Source organism: Chelonia mydas, chromosome 9 (genome assembly GCF_015237465.2).
Source record: "Chelonia mydas isolate rCheMyd1 chromosome 9, rCheMyd1.pri.v2, whole genome shotgun sequence".
Taxonomy (NCBI): domain Eukaryota; kingdom Metazoa; phylum Chordata; order Testudines; family Cheloniidae; genus Chelonia; species Chelonia mydas.
The window spans coordinates 953,015-969,791 of record NC_057855.1 but is presented as its reverse complement, the minus strand read 5'-3'; the positions used below and the strand labels follow the sequence as shown (position 1 = coordinate 969,791).

Sequence of the window (16,777 nt, the reverse complement as noted above, 5' to 3'; positions counted from 1 at the left end):
ATATAAATCCATGGTACGCCCACATCTTGAATACTGCATACAGATGTGGTCCCCTCATCTCAAAAGAGATATACTGGCATTAGAAAAGGTTCAGAGAAGAGCAACTAAAATGATTAGGGGTTTGGAACAGCCCCCATATGAGGAGAGATTAGAGAGGCGAGGACTTTTCAGCTTGGAAAAGAGGAGACTAAGGGGGGATATAATAGAGGTATGTAAAATCACAAGTGGTGTGGAGAAAGTGAATAAGGAAAAGTTATTTACTTGTTCCCATAATATAAGAACTAGGAGCCACCAAATGAAATTAATGGGTAGCAGGTTTAAAACAAATAAAAGGAAGCTCTTCTTCACTCAGCGCACAGTCAACCTGTGGAACTCCTTGCCTGAGGAGGTTGTGAGGGCTAAGACTATAACAGGGTTTAAAAGAGAACTAGATAAATTCATGGAGGTTAAGTCCATTAATGGCTATTGGCCAAGATGGGTAAGGACTGGTGTCCCTAGCCTCTGTTTGTCAGAGGGTGGAGATGGATGGCAAAAGAGAGATCACTTGATCATTACCTGTTCTGTTCACTCCCTCTGGTGCACCTGGCATTGGCCACTGTCGGTAGACAGGACACTGGGCTGGATGGACCTTTGGTCTGACCCAGTCTGGCCAATCTTATGTTCACTCTGTAATGCAGACTCAAGAACATCACTCTCTCCTCTGCAGCCACCCCACCGAGTGTGGTGCAGTGTGGTAGAATCAATCTCCCTGAATGGCCTCAGATGGAGGGCAGGAGTAGTAGGGGAGATGATGGGAAAAAAAACTTAAGGTCTGGCTTGTTTTTTTTTTTTTTTTTTTTTTTTTTTTTTGAAAGAACAAAATGACGATAGTTACCTCACCCTCTAGTTGATGCAGGAAGGCTGGCCAATTTGTTACTCCAATCTCCTTGCCTCACTCAGGTGTTAGGTCTTGTTTTAGACTACAAGGTTTGGGAGGCGGGAGCTGTCAGTCACTGCATGTTTGTACAGCGCTTAACACAATGGGTGCCACCTGTCTGAGGCCTCAAGGTGATACTCAACATATAATGTTGAGTCATAATTTTACAGGAACAACGCATCTCAAATTTCAGAGATAATTTCCTTAGAAAGAAGAGATAGAACCTCAGTACACAAGGAAAGCTGAGCTAGCCAAATGCTACCATAATTTCTTCAGATTTATTTCAATTAAGTGAAAGGCTCAGAGGACTATACTTTCACTGGCAGCTGGCCAGTATACAAGAGTACAAAATTAAGTGCTATCTGCGGAGATACCCCTAGCCACTAGCCTGTACGTTTTCTATTTCTGAGACGGGGACAATAGGTTTTCATTGTTTGAAGTTTTATCAATGCCAAGTTGTACTGTAAAAACACAATGTTAGTAAAATCGCATCTTCAAAATCTGGGAAGAGTCAAGTTTCCTGCATGTACCCCCGATGCATGACTTGGACTAGCAGCTGTCTCCTTCAGACGGATATCCACACCAGTTCAATAGCATAAAATGGATAAGCAAAATTAGCTATAGATTATCTAGTGAATTCCAGTTTTCTTCAAATGTCTAATTTTATGGTGAAGTTACTGCAATCACTTTTTCATTTACTACAGTGTAGTTGCATTCAACTTCAAAGGCTGGCTCTAGAGTAACAAAAGTAAATAAAGCATCATTGCCATGCTCCATTTAATGAGGGACAGCTAACAAGTAAATGGTATTGTGGTGAACTCCCTTTTGTCCTTTTCCCACTGTTCTTACTTCCTCACTTTAACATTTAAGGGGATTAGGAAATCTGAGCAATACAAGCTAACAGAGCTCTCTAACTACCAGGACACGGTCAAGTAGATTTGGGTTTTAGGTGGCCTAGGTAAGAGGGATTGACCATTTTAGTTAGTAGCTTCAAATCCAGAGCCAGTGTATGTGTTACTGTGGACAAAATGCCCATCATTTAAGGTCACTTGACAAAATCCTGTCCTTGATTATGTGTCCAAACCAACAAGTCCAGAGCTAAATTTACACTGCAAAACAGCATGACCCCAACTGCTTCCTCATCCTACTTCCCATTCCTCTGCACTAAATACTATGTCACATCAATCTGAAAATTTACCTCAAGACAAGAAAGGACAGAGTCAAAGATTCTCCACACGCATTCTTAAATTGCGAATACAAACTTGAAATGCAGGCGATTCCTCAAATTCTAACACATTTCTGTACAAATTGAGTATTCATACTAACTTTTTTAAAGGCATCACTACTAAACAAAGTAATGGCAAACCTAGCAACTGAAAAAATCTTTGTCTCCAAACTATATTTATCTAGACTAAATTTATTTACGCAATTTAAATGTATATTTAACCTATAGTAGTCGTCAACTACTATAGAAGACCATCTCTTCCCTGGGTATTCCAGCTGTAACTTAGCCCTTGTCCCTCACATTCCTATTTGGTAGATCCTAGCAAGAAATCCAAGTTTCAAGTATGTGAGGGATGGCTCCCAAAATTTGGGATTACTGAAGGTAGATGAGTAATTTTTGAGCATTTCCTTACATTTATCATGTTTCAAATCTTGAGACAACTGTGGGCATCTTTGAAAATTAGGGCAAGAGTGAGCTAATACTGCTAACAACTCAAAAATGCTGTACAATGTTTGCAGTATCTTACTAAATATTGGGATTTTTTCTGAGGGATTATGTTAGTTTTCTATAAAATTTCAGAATTAATTTGCCAAATTGCAATGATCTCATACACTTGATAACTTAGCTTGTCTCTTGTACTTTTCTTGCAGAATCACCTGACCAATAAGTCCTTACTATATTCAGAATACTCAGCTTAAAATGGTTGTTAAAAAAGTACATTAAAAGAATATATTAAATGTATTCCACAACTCTTCTGCATATTAATCTATCACACTCATTATCATCTGTATGTGTCAATCTCAGGGCTTATATGGATCCCTTCAGCTAAATTATATATCACAAACATTAATTTGTCCTCAAAACAACCCTGTGAGGTAGGGAAATATTACTAACTGAATTTTATAAATGGCAAACTGAGGAACCGAGACTAAGTGACTTGCTCATGGACACACACAGAGTCTATGGTTGAGCCAGGTTCTGAAACAGATCGCCTGAGTGAGGACCAAGTCTCATGATTTTTGGCAGTGTAGGAGATATCATAGGACAAGTGGACTAGAATCAGGCTGAAACTGAAGAGAAAACAACAGTTTTGGTCCATATTCTCATCAGTGACAAACAACTGTAGACAAAAGGTCACGAAAACTAGGTGTCAGGAATTATAACAAGTAAACTAGAGAACAGCACCTCCCTAAATGATCATTTTCTTGGACATATCTATGCCCAGGTACATGAGGAACCAAGTGTACTAAGAATATAGCTGCAAATATAGTCTGTTTTCAAGTTTGTGCCTCTTTTCCCTTTGTTTTGTTTTATGTAATGTCCCTCTCCTCTCCCCATATGGCTTGACGTTATCCTTCATAAGTTTGGGTTGTTTATATAGTAAGGTCCTTGGAGCAAGAACTTGTGTTCATCTGAAGCACTACACACACACACACACACAGACCACCCCAATGGCAACAATAAAAAAAGGCAAATGGGCAGACAGAAGCGTGATGATTACATGCACACAAAAAGGTGCAACAACAAATCGGCTGACTGGGTAGATAGATCTGCTGGGATGAATATAAACTAGTAAGCAGAAAAGGAGAGACACAGGAGAGAATACTAAGTATAGATAAAGGAAGAAGCTGTATAAATAATCAGATGGGTGCATGGAGAGGAAGCAAACGGTGAAACAAACATTATCTCCCTATCTTGGGCTATGAAAGATGCTTGGGAAAGACCACTTAACACACTAAAAGAAATAATGGTTGTCCCAGGAAAGTTAAGATTCCTGTGTCAGAAAAAGAAAATTATAAAAATATATATTCAGAAAGTGAAATCAAAATAATTGGCATATACAAAATATGATAGGTAACCAGAAGTCAGTAGGAGTAAATTACTCCTGGTGCTCAAGATGAGAAACAAGGACACACAAAAAAGAGTAGTTATCTTAAGTGGTCATTTAGTTTTCAAGAGCTGGCAACTGTAAATTATTATTAAAAGGACATTAGCAGCAGTAGCTCCCTGAATTCCTCATTGATAAAAGGAGGGTGGATATTCTGCAAACAGAAATAAAGTTCTAGGGGAAAGAATAAGTGAAAAAAAGATCAGGATCACACCTGGGCAGCAACTCAAGAGAGAAAACTGACAGTGTCAGGGCCAGCGAGGAGGCACCCCAGAATTCTAAGAAGAGTGGGCGTAACATTCCCCAAGGTTCTTGGCCCTGGAGAGGTGAGCTGCTACGAGATGGATGTCACGGTACAGACAGGAGTCCCAGAGCCTGAGGGTTTCCTGACAAAGGGCAGACGATCTAGCTCCGCCTTGCTTGTTGATATAGAACATAGTCGCTGTATTGTCTGTTAGGACCTGGACCACCTTACTTTATGAGGTAGAAAGGCTTGGCAGGCCAGGCAAACCTCTGAGCTCTCTGATGTTGACATGTAGGGAGCAATCACAAGTGGACCAATGACTTCGCATGCTAAGATTGCCTAGGTGGACTCCCCACCTCAGGTCCGATGCATCGGAGACGGGGGTCACCGACGGGATGGAGCCACAAAGGGGACTCCTTCAATTACCGATGGAGAATTCTGCCACCAGGTGAATGACAACAGTACATGGTCCGGAACCCTGATCACCCAGCCCATTCTGTGTCTCTTGGGGATGTAGACTGACGCCAGCTATGCATGCAGGGGCCTAAGGCAGAGCCACATGTGCCGAACCATGTAGGTGCAGGCCGCCAAGTGTCCCAACAATAGCACGCATGTGTGAGCAGAGGTGAGAGGGTGGGCCTGCATGCACGAGATGAGGTCTGCCATGGCTTGGAACCAAGCCTCAGGGCGGAAGGCTCTGGTCTGAGTAGAGTCGAGGACTGCTCCAATTAATTCTATGCACTGCACTGGGGATACGATTGACTCTCTCATTTATTAACAGCCCCAGGTCACGGCAGGTGGAACAAACCAGATTGAGATGCCGCCACTGCACCTGATCCCGGGACCAGCCCTTTATCAGCCAGTCATCAAGGTATGGATAAATTTGAACACCCCAATGCCAGAGGTAAGTGGCCACTGGCGCTATGCACTTTGTGCACACTCTCAGGGATGATGAGAGACAAAGGGCATCGCTGTGAATTGGAAATGGCGCTGGCCCAGCATAAAATTAAGGAAGTGCCTGTGCCCCGGGAAAATGGAAATAAACGTCTTAGTCGAGGGCAGTATACCAGTCTCCTGGATCCAGGGAGGGGATAATGGAAACCAGGGAGACCATGCGAAACTTCAACTTCTTGAGAGACTTGTTGAGACGAGACAGGTCCAAGATGGGGCTGAGGCCCCCTTTTGCTTTCAGGATTTGCACGAAGCCTGGGAAACAAGCAGGGAGAACTGGAAGTCCTGGCACAGTCAAGGAATTATGATGCGATTGGAATAACAGAGACTTGGTGGGATAACTCACATGACTGGAGTACTGTCATGGATGATATAAGCTGTTCAGGAAGGACAGGCAGGGCAGAAAAGGTGGGGGAGTTGCACTGTATGTAAGGCAGCAGTATGACTGCTCAGCGCTCAAGAATGAAACTGCAGAAAAACCTGAGTCTCTCTGGATTAAGTTTAGAAGCGTGAGCAACAAGGGTGATGTGGTGGTGGGAGTCTACTATAGACCACTGGACCAGGGGGATGAGGTGGACGAGGCTTTCTTCCGGCAACTAATGGAAGTTACTAGATCGCACTCCCTGGTTCTCATGGGAGACTTCAATCACCCTGATATCTGCTGGGAGAGCAATACAGTGGTGCACAGGCAATCCAGGAAGTTTTTGGAAAATGTAGGGGACAATTTCCTGGTGCAAGTGCTGGAGGAACCAACTAGGGGCAGAGCTTTTCTTGACCTGCTGCTCACAAACCGGGAAGAATTAGCAGGGGAAGCAAAAGTGGATGGGAACCTGGGAGGCAGTGACCATGAGATGGTCGAGTTCAGGATCCTGACACAAGGAAGAAAGGAAAGCAGCAGAATACGGATCCTGGACTTCAGAAAAACAGACTGACTCCCTCAGGGAACTGATAGGCAAGATCCCCTGGGAGAATAACATGAGGGGGAAAGGAGTCCAGGAGAGCTGGCTGTATTTTAAAGAATCCTTATTGAGGTTACAGGGACAAACCATCCCGACGTGTAGAAAGAATAGTAAAGATGGCAGGCGACCAGCTTGGCTTCACAGTGAAATCCTTGCTGATCTTAAACACAAAAAAGAAGCTTACAAGAAGTGGAAGATTGGATAAATGACCAGGGAAGAGTACAAAAATATTGCTCGGGCATGCAGGAGTAAAATCAGGAAGGCCAAATCACACCTGGAGTTGCAGCTAGCAAGAGATGTTAAGAGTAACAAGAAGGGTTTCTTCAGGTATGTTAGCAACAAGAAGAAAGTCGAAAGTGTGGGCCCCTTACTGAATGAGGGAGGCAACCTAGTGACAGAGGATGTGGAAAAAGCTAATGTACTCAATGCTTTTTTTGCCTCTGTTTTCACTAACAAGGTCAGCTCCCAGACTACTGCACTGGGCAGCACAGCATGGGGAGGTGGTGACCAGCCCTCTGTGGAGGAAGAAGTGGTTCGGGACTATTTAGAAAAGCTGGACGTGCACAAGTCCATGGGGCCGGATGCGTTGCACTCGAGAGTGCTAAAGGAGTTGGCGGATGTGATTGCAGAGCCATTGGCCATTATCTTTGAAAACTCATGGCGATTGGGGGAAGTCCCGGACGACTGGAAAAAGGCTAATGTAGTGCCCATCTTTAAAAAAGGGAAGAAGGAGGATCCTGGGAACTACAGGCCAGTCAGCCTCACCTCAGTCCCTGGAAAAATCATGGAGCAGTCCTCAAGGAATCAATTCTGAAGCACTTAGAGGAGAGGAAAGTGATCAGGAACAGTCAGCATGGATTCACCAAGGGAAAGTCATGCCTGACTAATCTAATTGCCTTCTATGACGAGATAACTGGTTCTGTGGATGAAAGGAAAGCAGTGGACGTGTTGTTCCTTGACTTTAGCAAAGCTTTTGACACTGTCTCCCACAGTATTCTTGCCAGCAAGTTAAAGAAGTATGGGCTGGATGAATGGACTATCAGGTGGATAGAAAGCTGGCTAGATCATCAGGCTCAACAGGTAGTGATCAATGGCTCCATGTCTAGTTGGCAGCCGGTATCAAGCGGAGTGCCCCAAGGGTCAGTCCTGGGGCCGGTTTTGTTCAATATCTTCATTAATGATCTGGAGGATGGTGTGGATTGCACCCTCTGCAAGTTTGCAGATGACACTAAACTGGGAGGAGAGGTAGATACGCTGGAGGGTAGGGATAGGATACAGAGGGCCTTAGACAAATTAGAGGATTGGGCCAAAAGAAATCTGATGACGTTCAACAAGGACAAGTGCAGAGTCCTGCACTTAGGACGGAAGAATCCAGTGCACCGCTACAGACTAGGGACCGAATGGCTCGGCAGCAGTTCTGCAGAAAAGGACCTAGGGGTGACAGTGGACGAGAAGTTGGATATGAGTCAACAGTGTGCCCTTGTTGCCAAGAAGGCCAATGGCATTTTGGGATGTATAAGTAGGGGCATAGCGAGCAGATCGAGGGACGTGATCGTTCCCCTCTATTCGACATTGGTGAGGCCTCATCTGGAGTACTGTGTCCAGTTTTGGGCCCCACGCTACAAGAAGGATGTGGAAAAATTAGGAAGAGTCCAGTGGAGGGTAACAAAAATGATTAGGGGACTGGAACACATGACTTATGAGGAGAGGCTAAGGGAACTGGGGATGTTTAGTCTGCGGAAGAGAAGAATGAGGGGGGATTTGATAGCTGCTTTCAACTACCTGAAAGGGGGTTCCAAAGAGGATGGCTCCAGACTGTTCTCAGTGGTAGCAGATGACAGAACGAGGAGTAATGATCTCAAGTTGCAGTGGGGGAGATTTAGGTTGGATATTAGGAAAAACTTTTTCACTAGGAGGGTGGTGAAACACTGGAATGGGTTACCTAGGGAGGTGGTGGAATCTCCTTCCTTAGAAGTTTTTAAGGTCAGGCTTGACAAATCCCTGGCTGGGATGATTTAATTGGGGATCGGTCCTGCTATGAGCAGGGGGTTGGACTAGATGACCTCCTGAGGTCCCTTCCAACCCTGATATTCTATGATATTCTATGATTAGGAAGTAGTGGGAACAGAATCCCTTTCCCTTCATGTTCTGAGGTACTTCCTCCACTGCCCCCCAGGTGCAGGAGATTTTCGACCTCCTAGACAAGCAACTGCTCGTAAGAAGAGTCCCTGAAAGGGACGGGGAAGGGGGGTGGGAGAGAGGTTGTTTATGAACTGTAGGGTGTAACCTGAGGATATTACTTCCAGCACCCAACGGTCTGAGGTTAGCCAAGACCAGGCCAACTGGAAAGGGCGGAGGCGATCAAGGAAAGAGAGGGAAGGTAGATCAAGTGAAGTGACTGGGGTGTAATCCTTGAGCACACCCTCAAAATGACTGCTTCTGGCGTCCCTGGTTTCTGGGAGGGTCAGGCTGAGCAGACAGGTGGGAAGATGATGGTGTTGCCATTTAGACCCCTTGTCTCTGTTCTTTCTCCTGTAGGAACCCGATCAGGAGTTCCCCAGGACCTAGACTGCGGGGGCAGAGGACAGAACGGTTTCCTGGCCTGCTGAGGAGTGTGAATGCCCAAGGAGCAGAGGGTGGAGCGGCAGTCTTTAAGGCCCTGAGCCTGGAAAAGAGCACCACCCTCTCAAACGGGAGGTCCTGAATAGCGGCCTGCATCTCCTGGGACAACCCGGAGGACTGCAACCAGGAGCTGCACCTCATGGCCACCGCAGAGGCAACCATCCTGGCCTCTGAGTCAGCAGCGTCCAAGGCCATTTGTAGGCCTCCCCTTGCCACTGCGGTACCCTCGTCCACCAAAGTGACAAACTCCTGGGCTCAATCCTGTGGGATGGCCTCTTTGAATTTGTTAAGGGAATCCCATAGGTTAAAACTGTACCTGCCTATCAGTGCCTGGTGATTAGACACCCGGATTTGTAGGCTGACTGTTGAATAAATCTTTCTACCAAATAAATCAGGTCTCTTGGCATCTTTGTTCTTGGGTGTGTCACTAATGTGGCCCTACCTGTCCCATTTGTTCACAGCATACACAACCAGTGACGTTGCTGGAGGGTGCGTGTAGAGGTATTCGGATGTAATATTTCTTTGCCACCTTCTTAGAAGTTGACAGAATGGAAGAGGGGGTTTGCCACAGTGATTTGACAATTTTAAGGATCCCTGGGTGGACAGACAACGTGACCCGAGCTGGGGTAGATGAGGTTATAAGGTTAAATAGGTAATTAGACTCCTCCGCAACCTCCTCAGACTGTAGGTTCAAGTTAGCAACCACCCTTTTGAGGAGGGTCTGGTGCACACTGAAGCCGTGAGAGACTGCCTGTTTTGGAGGGATCCGCCACCGCTTCGTCCGGGGACAACTCCTACTCAAACGGTACCAGGGAAAGGGGACCGGTGCCATGACCAGGAGCAGCCCTGCCTGGGCGGGGACCAATGACTGGGAAACTATCTAGGCAAAGGTGACCTGGGCCACGACGATCTCTGATGGGAAGCTTACCGATACCAGTGGTATGGGGACCGGCACCGAGAGTCTGGCGTCCCACGTCTTGTAGGTGGAGAGTGCGTCAAAGACCTCGGCCTTCTGGTCGGAGACCTAGGGTACGGTGCTGGGGTCCACGGCCGCAGAGATAGAGATCTGCGCCTGCAGCCTGGTGACCAAGGTGCTCCACTGCCCTATGAGGCAGTCCCATGATCAGCTGGACCTTAGATGTCAGGGTCTTAGCCAAGTCTTCCGCCTGATGCAGTACCTGTGGTGCCAGTCAGCCTACTTATTCTTTAGCCGTCAGGGCCACTTCAGACAATGAGGGTCCTGGGAGAGATCAGGGTCTCCTGCCACTCCCCGGAGGCGGATCCCTGGTTGGGCTGGGGAGGTCCGACCTCTACAGTACACCAGTGAAGCCCCAAGGCAGTCACGTGGCCTGACATCGGTCCTTTGCTCAAAGCCCCTTTCCCTTCCAGTGTCAGAAGGCTCTTCTTTTGCCACTTAGGCACTGGTGAGGGGGAACGGTGCCGGGCGGAGCACTCCACACCGAAGCCAAAGTGCTCAGCATGGGGCCGAGTGGGAGGGCTCTGATGCAGGACAAAATGCAGCCTCTATGAGGAGGGCCTTCAAGTGGATATCCCATTCCTTTTGGGTTCTAGGTCAAATGTTTTTACAGATTTGACACTTTTCCTTTCTATGAGTTTCCCCCAAACACTTCAAACAGCTGTTGTGGGGGTCACCGATATGCATCGGCCTGCTGCACAACCAGCATGGTTTGAAGTTAGGAGAGTGGGGCATGCCCTGCTCCGGGATGAAATCCCAGCTGGGACTCTAACTGCCAACTAATCTAACACTTAACAGCTAACTAAAATATACAAAAGAAGATAAACTATATACAAAGAAGATAAGAAAAGCTGTAAAAATCACTAATGCTCTTGCCATCTGCAAGACAAGGTACTCCAACCAACCATCAACAGACAGGAAGAAGGAACAGAGAGGGCGCTGAGTCCGCGGCACCTAATATACCGACACATGAGCGCGGCACTCAAAGGAATGCTGAATCCCACCCTACAGATACCGCTTAGGCAAAAGTCTCCAACACCTAGAATGTAATAGACATGAGCAAGCACTCGAAGAAGAACCAAATTTAAGAATTACTATAACCCGGTCTACACTAGTTAGACTGACATAAGGCAGTTTACATCGACCTAATTCTGCGTCTACATTGCAATGCTGCTCCTGCTGATGTAAGTCACCCACTACACCGACCTATTAACTCCATGTCTGTGAGAGATGTCGCGCTTAGGTCAATGTAGTTAGGGCAATGCAGTGTCCGTGTAAACACTAAAAAGAAAAGGAGTACTTGTGGCACCTTAGAGACTAACCAGTTTATTTGAGCATGAGCTTTCGTGAGCTACAGCTCACTTCATCGGATGCATAGCATATCGTGGAAACTGCAGAAGACATTATATACACACAGAGACCATGAAACAAAACTTCCTCCCACCTCACTCCCCCGCTGGCAACAGCTTATCTAAAGTGATCCTCGAGTAGAGCCATTTCCAGCACAAATCCAGGTTTTCTCACCCTTCCCCCCCCCCCCGCCCCAGTATGTGTGGTGGTGGGGGGGGGGGGAAGGGTGAGAAAACCTGGATTTGTGCTGGAAATGGCTCTACTCGAGGATCACTTTAGATAAGCTGTTGCCAGCGGGGGAGTGAGGTGGGAGGAAGTTTTGTTTCATGGTCTCTGTGTGTATATAATGTCTTCTGCAGTTTTCACGATATGCTATGCATCCGATGAAGTGAGCTGTAGCTCACGAAAGCTCATGCTCAAATAAACTGGTTAGTCTCTAAGGTGCCACAAGTACTCCTTTTCTTTTTACGAATACAGACTAACACGGCTGTTACTCTGAAACGTGTAAACACTGCGTTACTTACAATACCCGCTGGCTGTCATTCCCACGCGAGGTTCACAGCTGAAGCCCCACTGCCCCAGGACCAACAGCCTGGCCTGAATGCCCGGGGGGTGGGGGTGGGGGAGGAGGGGCACTCCAGCTCAGTTTTACTCTGAATGAGTAACCAAAAATACCCAACCCCACCCATTACATGAGAGAACAGTTACAGAAAAGTAAGTTCAGCTCATAGAATTTTTCCTATTCACTCCCAGGTACGCTGTTAAAAGATACAATTCTCTAAGTTTAATACTGTCCATGTAAGTTGCTTATATTTGTCATTGGTAGATTAAGACCAACATTTAAATATTCACTTATGCAAACCAGTTATTTGAGTAAGCTGAGCACAAGGATGTATATAACACATCAGTTTCCTCTTGTATTACTACCACAGTAATCCATACCCAAACATCTGCTTCTCACACAACTGATATAAAAATGCAAGCGAATTTTAAGAAATACTTGTTCATTTCTGTACTGTATTTTGTCATTTAATGTTAACAGCATTGTATTCCAATCGGAGGATTCTTCTGACATTCTCATTTTCTCTTCACAAACGCATTTTCTGAATCAAGAATACATAAGAATTTTATATTACACACTTAGAACATATGCAAGGGATTGAACTGTCCACTTTAATGGCACCTGTACAACTCACGTAATCAATCAAGGCAACAACATAAAAAACCCCCGTTCAGCACAGTTCAGCTTGCTTTCTTACAATTACCTGGATTTCAAATTGACAGTTATTTTGGTCAGAGGAGCTTATCAACTAAACTTTGGTTTTAGAGCACTGAGAAAAAATTCTGAAGTCCCCAGACTATTTGCCAAAAAAAGTTCTAGAGTAACAGGCAAGACTATCCCATTTATGCAAGGTGTTTTCAAGCAAGCCTGTCAAAAAAAAAGTGCAGTAATCTAGTCCTGCAATGGCAAAAGGGTAAATGACCATTTTATGCTCCAATTAAGACGAAAATAAATTTAGGGGACAGAAAAAGATATCTAATCATGCATTCATATTTCTCCAACAACAACATTACAATTAACAGAACTACTGGTTTTTAATATGGTGGCAGGACTAATCAAGTCACCATCAACAAAATATTACGCCGCAACAAAAAAAAGCTGTAAATATTATTTCCATCTTTTCGGGAGAGGATTTGAGAAAATTCATAGTTCCTGATGGAGCACAGAGCTTGGAACCTGAAAGCCAGTAAGTTGCTTGTACTGTTTAAGTGCAAAGTTCAAACAGCACTCTGCAACTGATTAAATTAGAGATTGCCTATGAACCAAGCAGAATGAAAAATGTGTGAGCACCTAAACCATTACGACGCAGTAAATTACTGCAAATGCTACTGAAGGAAGCCTCTGGCCTACGTTCATGCTTTATATAGGGTATTGTTTTTCAGATCCTCACAGAAAAAGAGTAAAGGGACATCTCTGCCCCAAAGAGCTTACAGTCTATATTTAACATGACACATCAAGCGTCATTAAGAGACAAAAAGAGAAGGTATGAGAAAAGGTAACACTTACTCAACGAAGCATGCACAAACCTTAATGGTTCCAATAAAATGGAGCAGCAGTCTTTCTCTCTTCTTGTTCCATGATAGTGAGGGATAATTGGAGTTATTCGGGTTTTTTTAATTTCTCAGGGAAAGTAAGGATGTTATAAAATGAGTCTGAAGACAGAGATATGTAAACATCCTGATGTGACCAAGGGAGTTCTACAATTGTGGGACCAACCACTAAACAGCTCTGAGTCTTATTCTTGTTCTAGACCACTACGCTGTTCCTCAGAAATGCGGTTGTCATGGAAGGTTTGGTTACAGACAGCTGGGTGGTGCTTCAGACAGCTTGATCCCAGCCCATGGAGAGGTGTGAAGATTAGAATGAGGATCTTGAACTTGGGCCAGTATTCTATGGAGAACCACAAACAGCACGAGACCAGTTCTCCAAGACTGCACTGGCTCCTTCCTTGCTGCTTGTGGCCATTCAAGCAGTTTATTTTGATGCATAAAGCTCAGTGTGGTTTGTTCTTGACTACTGGAAACACTGCCTCACAACCTATGTGATATCATGACAGATGAAGTTAGGGTGGGTCACACTTTAGATCACAGTCCCTGAATCTGAACATTAGGGAACTGGAAGCCAGGCATCATCAATGGAGGGCCCTCAACTCTGGAATTTCCTCACTCCATTATGCTGGTAGACAGAGTCCGTGAACTTGCAAGGTCTAGTACAGTTAGCACAGCTGGGAATGAGACAGTCTGGGTTCTGTTCCTAACTGCCAGTGATCATCATGTGATTCTGGTCAAATTATATTTTCTCTCTGCACCCCAGTCATCTCACCTGTAAAATGGGAATAAGTGATATTTACTCACCTTTTCTAAGTGCTTTGGAAATCTCACACTTCATGCTTAGAATTGCAAATCACCATCATCATTTAGTCAGGTGTTTTCAGGAAACAGGGATCTATTTTGGGGTTGGCATCTGTTTACTTTGACAGTAGTTTAAAAAATTCACAATTTATTAAGAGCACACTGTGTGTGTGATAGGCACATTTTATAAATCCAGAAATAAAATAAATTTGATAAAACTCAATATGGGAGAGAAAAACTAGTATACAACTGAGCTTGAATGGTATGGATTTTTGTTATGATAATAGCAGTACGTAAGCACGCTGCTGGAAAAAAGTGATGCAAAGGATAAGAATACTCATAAGGACTCAGATTTGGTTTTTATTTTCTTTTAAAGTTATCTGTAAAGGAATATTGGTTACTCTTTTACATTATAATAATATTTTACAAATATTTAGTGTTGCCTCTATAAATGCTCAAGAAAAAAATTAGGAAAACTGTGGGTTACTAGATAGCAACAATAAGCCAAAACAAGCGTTTTTTTAAAAAAAGGAGAGAGGGAGGGATAACTGGCTAGAAAATAAATGCAATGGATTTTAGTAGAACTGATTTTTGTTACCATTAGATATTTTTAAAAGATTTCCTAACTCTAAAGGTAAATTAGTCAATTGCACATTCCAACTTGCTCCTAGTTAGAGAAGATGTTCTGCATATGACAATTACCAATTCATATAGCTGCTCATCTTTGTGTTTAAAGAGAAGAGTTAAAATAAATTACCTGTGTTACTAACACCACTTCAGACAATTACCAGCAGCAGCAAGATCCATGAGCACTGCCCTCCTAAAACACTCAAGTACCTACCCACAGGCAGCTGGGATTCTTATCAGCCTGCTGTCCTCAGACCCTGACAAGTTGCTCCACCTTTTTATCAGACTCTGACTAGCAAATATCAGATTAAGTAAAAACCTACTACCTTCTCGGGCTTTAAAAGAGGAGAGAAAGCTTTCATTGTTTGCCCCACTTCCCAGTCCCAGTGTCTATGGTCTGCTTTGAGGAAGCTGGAGGGAGTTTCTGCTAATCTAACCCACTGCTCTATTTTAGAGTGATAGCCATGTTAGCCTGTATCAGCAAAAAAACCGAGGAGTACTAACAATTAGTCTCTAAAGTGCCACAAGTACTCCTTGGTTGTTTTTGCTCTTTTAGGCTCTTCTGCAGCAATTTATCAGTTTCCTAAGCAGCAGGGTGAAACTTCATGGTTTTTGTCAGTTTCATGATTGCTCACAGTATTTGAAGATTTTTCCAGTCCCACTTTCCTTCCTTGAGTCTGAATTTGTAAAATTTGTAATACATGACACATTTACAAAAGCTCTTGAACAATAGGTTTCAGAGTAACAGCCGTGTTAGTCTGTATTCACAAAAAGAAAAGGAGGACTTGTGGCACCTTAGAGACTAACCAATTTATTTGAGCATAAGCTTTCGTGAGCTACAGCTCACTTCATCGGATGCATACTGTGGAAAGTACACAAGATCTTTTTATACACACAAAACTTGAAAAAATGGGTGTTTACCACTACAAAAGGTTCTCTCCCCCCACCCCACTCTCCTGCTGGTAATAGCTTATCTAAAGTGATCACTCTCCTTACAATGTGTATGATAATCAAGTTGGGCCATTTCCAGCACAAATCCAGGGTTTAACAAGAACGTGGGGGGGGGGGGGGGGGGGAGGAAAAAACAAGGGGAAATAGGTTACCTTGCATAATGACTTAGGCTTGAATAGAGACTGGGAGTGGCTAAGTCATTATGCAAGGTAACCTATTTCCCCTTGTTTTTTCCTACCCCCACCCCCCCAGACATTCTTGTTAAACCCTGGATTTGTGCTGGAAATGGCCCAACTTGATTATCATACACATTGTAAGGAGAGTGATCACTTTAGATAAGCTATTACCAGCAGGAGAGTGGGGTGGGGGGACAGAAAACCTTTTGTAGTGGTAAACACCCATTTTTTCATGCTTTGTGTGTATAAAAAGCTCTTGTGTACTTTCCACAGTATGCATCCGATGAAGTGAGCTGTAGCTCATGAAAGCTTATGCTCAAATAAAGTGGTTAGTTTCTAAGGTGCCACAAGTACTCCTTTTCTTTCTTGAACAATAGTTATGTAATATTCTAGGTGAATTCAATCTATAAAAATAATAAAATGTCTTTTGTGAGCTCACATTACAGTGCATTAATTATTCCAATGACTATAGAGGCTTTTCCTTCTAAAAAGTGGTAAATTCAAATTGACAATCCTTCACGCAAGCCACTTTCTCCATCAGCCAACTAGGGCGTGGGTGGTATTTTTGTTTTACAAGTCTTACCTAATACATTATAAATATGCAAGTCACTTAGATGTCTCTGAGCTATACTCATTCATCACAGGTCAGGTTTAATGCTGGACTGAAACTGTTGTTGTCAAGTCTAGTTTCTGGCAGTTTTGAATAGAATACCATGGGTACTGTCTAGTTTCTGAACTACAGTACAGATGTTAGGGGTAAGAAAAATTGTACAATTAAAATGTTTGCTGGTTAACATTCTTAGCTAAAGATAAAATAACTTAGTCCCCGAGTAGAGCCTGCAGGGCTAGAACATATTCCTTTCCCAAAGTGATTAATGTGAGAAATGTTCATCCATGTGATATTAGCTAAAATATCCTATTGGGCTAGCAATTCTGCAGTATATATAAGGACCCCGTTACCTGCTTTTCATGGGCTCAT

At 44.0% G+C, this 16,777-nt stretch overlaps 1 protein-coding gene across 4 annotated transcripts in view; it reads right to left on the bottom strand.

Annotated features, from left to right (window-relative positions):
* The window catches only part of ACAP2 (ArfGAP with coiled-coil, ankyrin repeat and PH domains 2), a 117,599-nt gene that overhangs the window by 99,410 nt on the left and 1,412 nt on the right, over positions 1-16,777 (bottom strand). For 2 of the 4 annotated variants that reach the window (XM_043523152.1, XM_043523153.1), the window contains exon 1: positions 556-5,309. The exons of the other annotated variants lie outside the window; for them this stretch is intronic. In XM_043523152.1, the coding sequence (XP_043379087.1) occupies positions 556-689 (134 nt within the window). In that variant the 5' untranslated portion in view covers positions 690-5,309. Of the gene's footprint in view, positions 1-555; positions 5,310-16,777 lie in introns of those variants that run through there. 4 annotated transcript variants of the gene reach the window in all.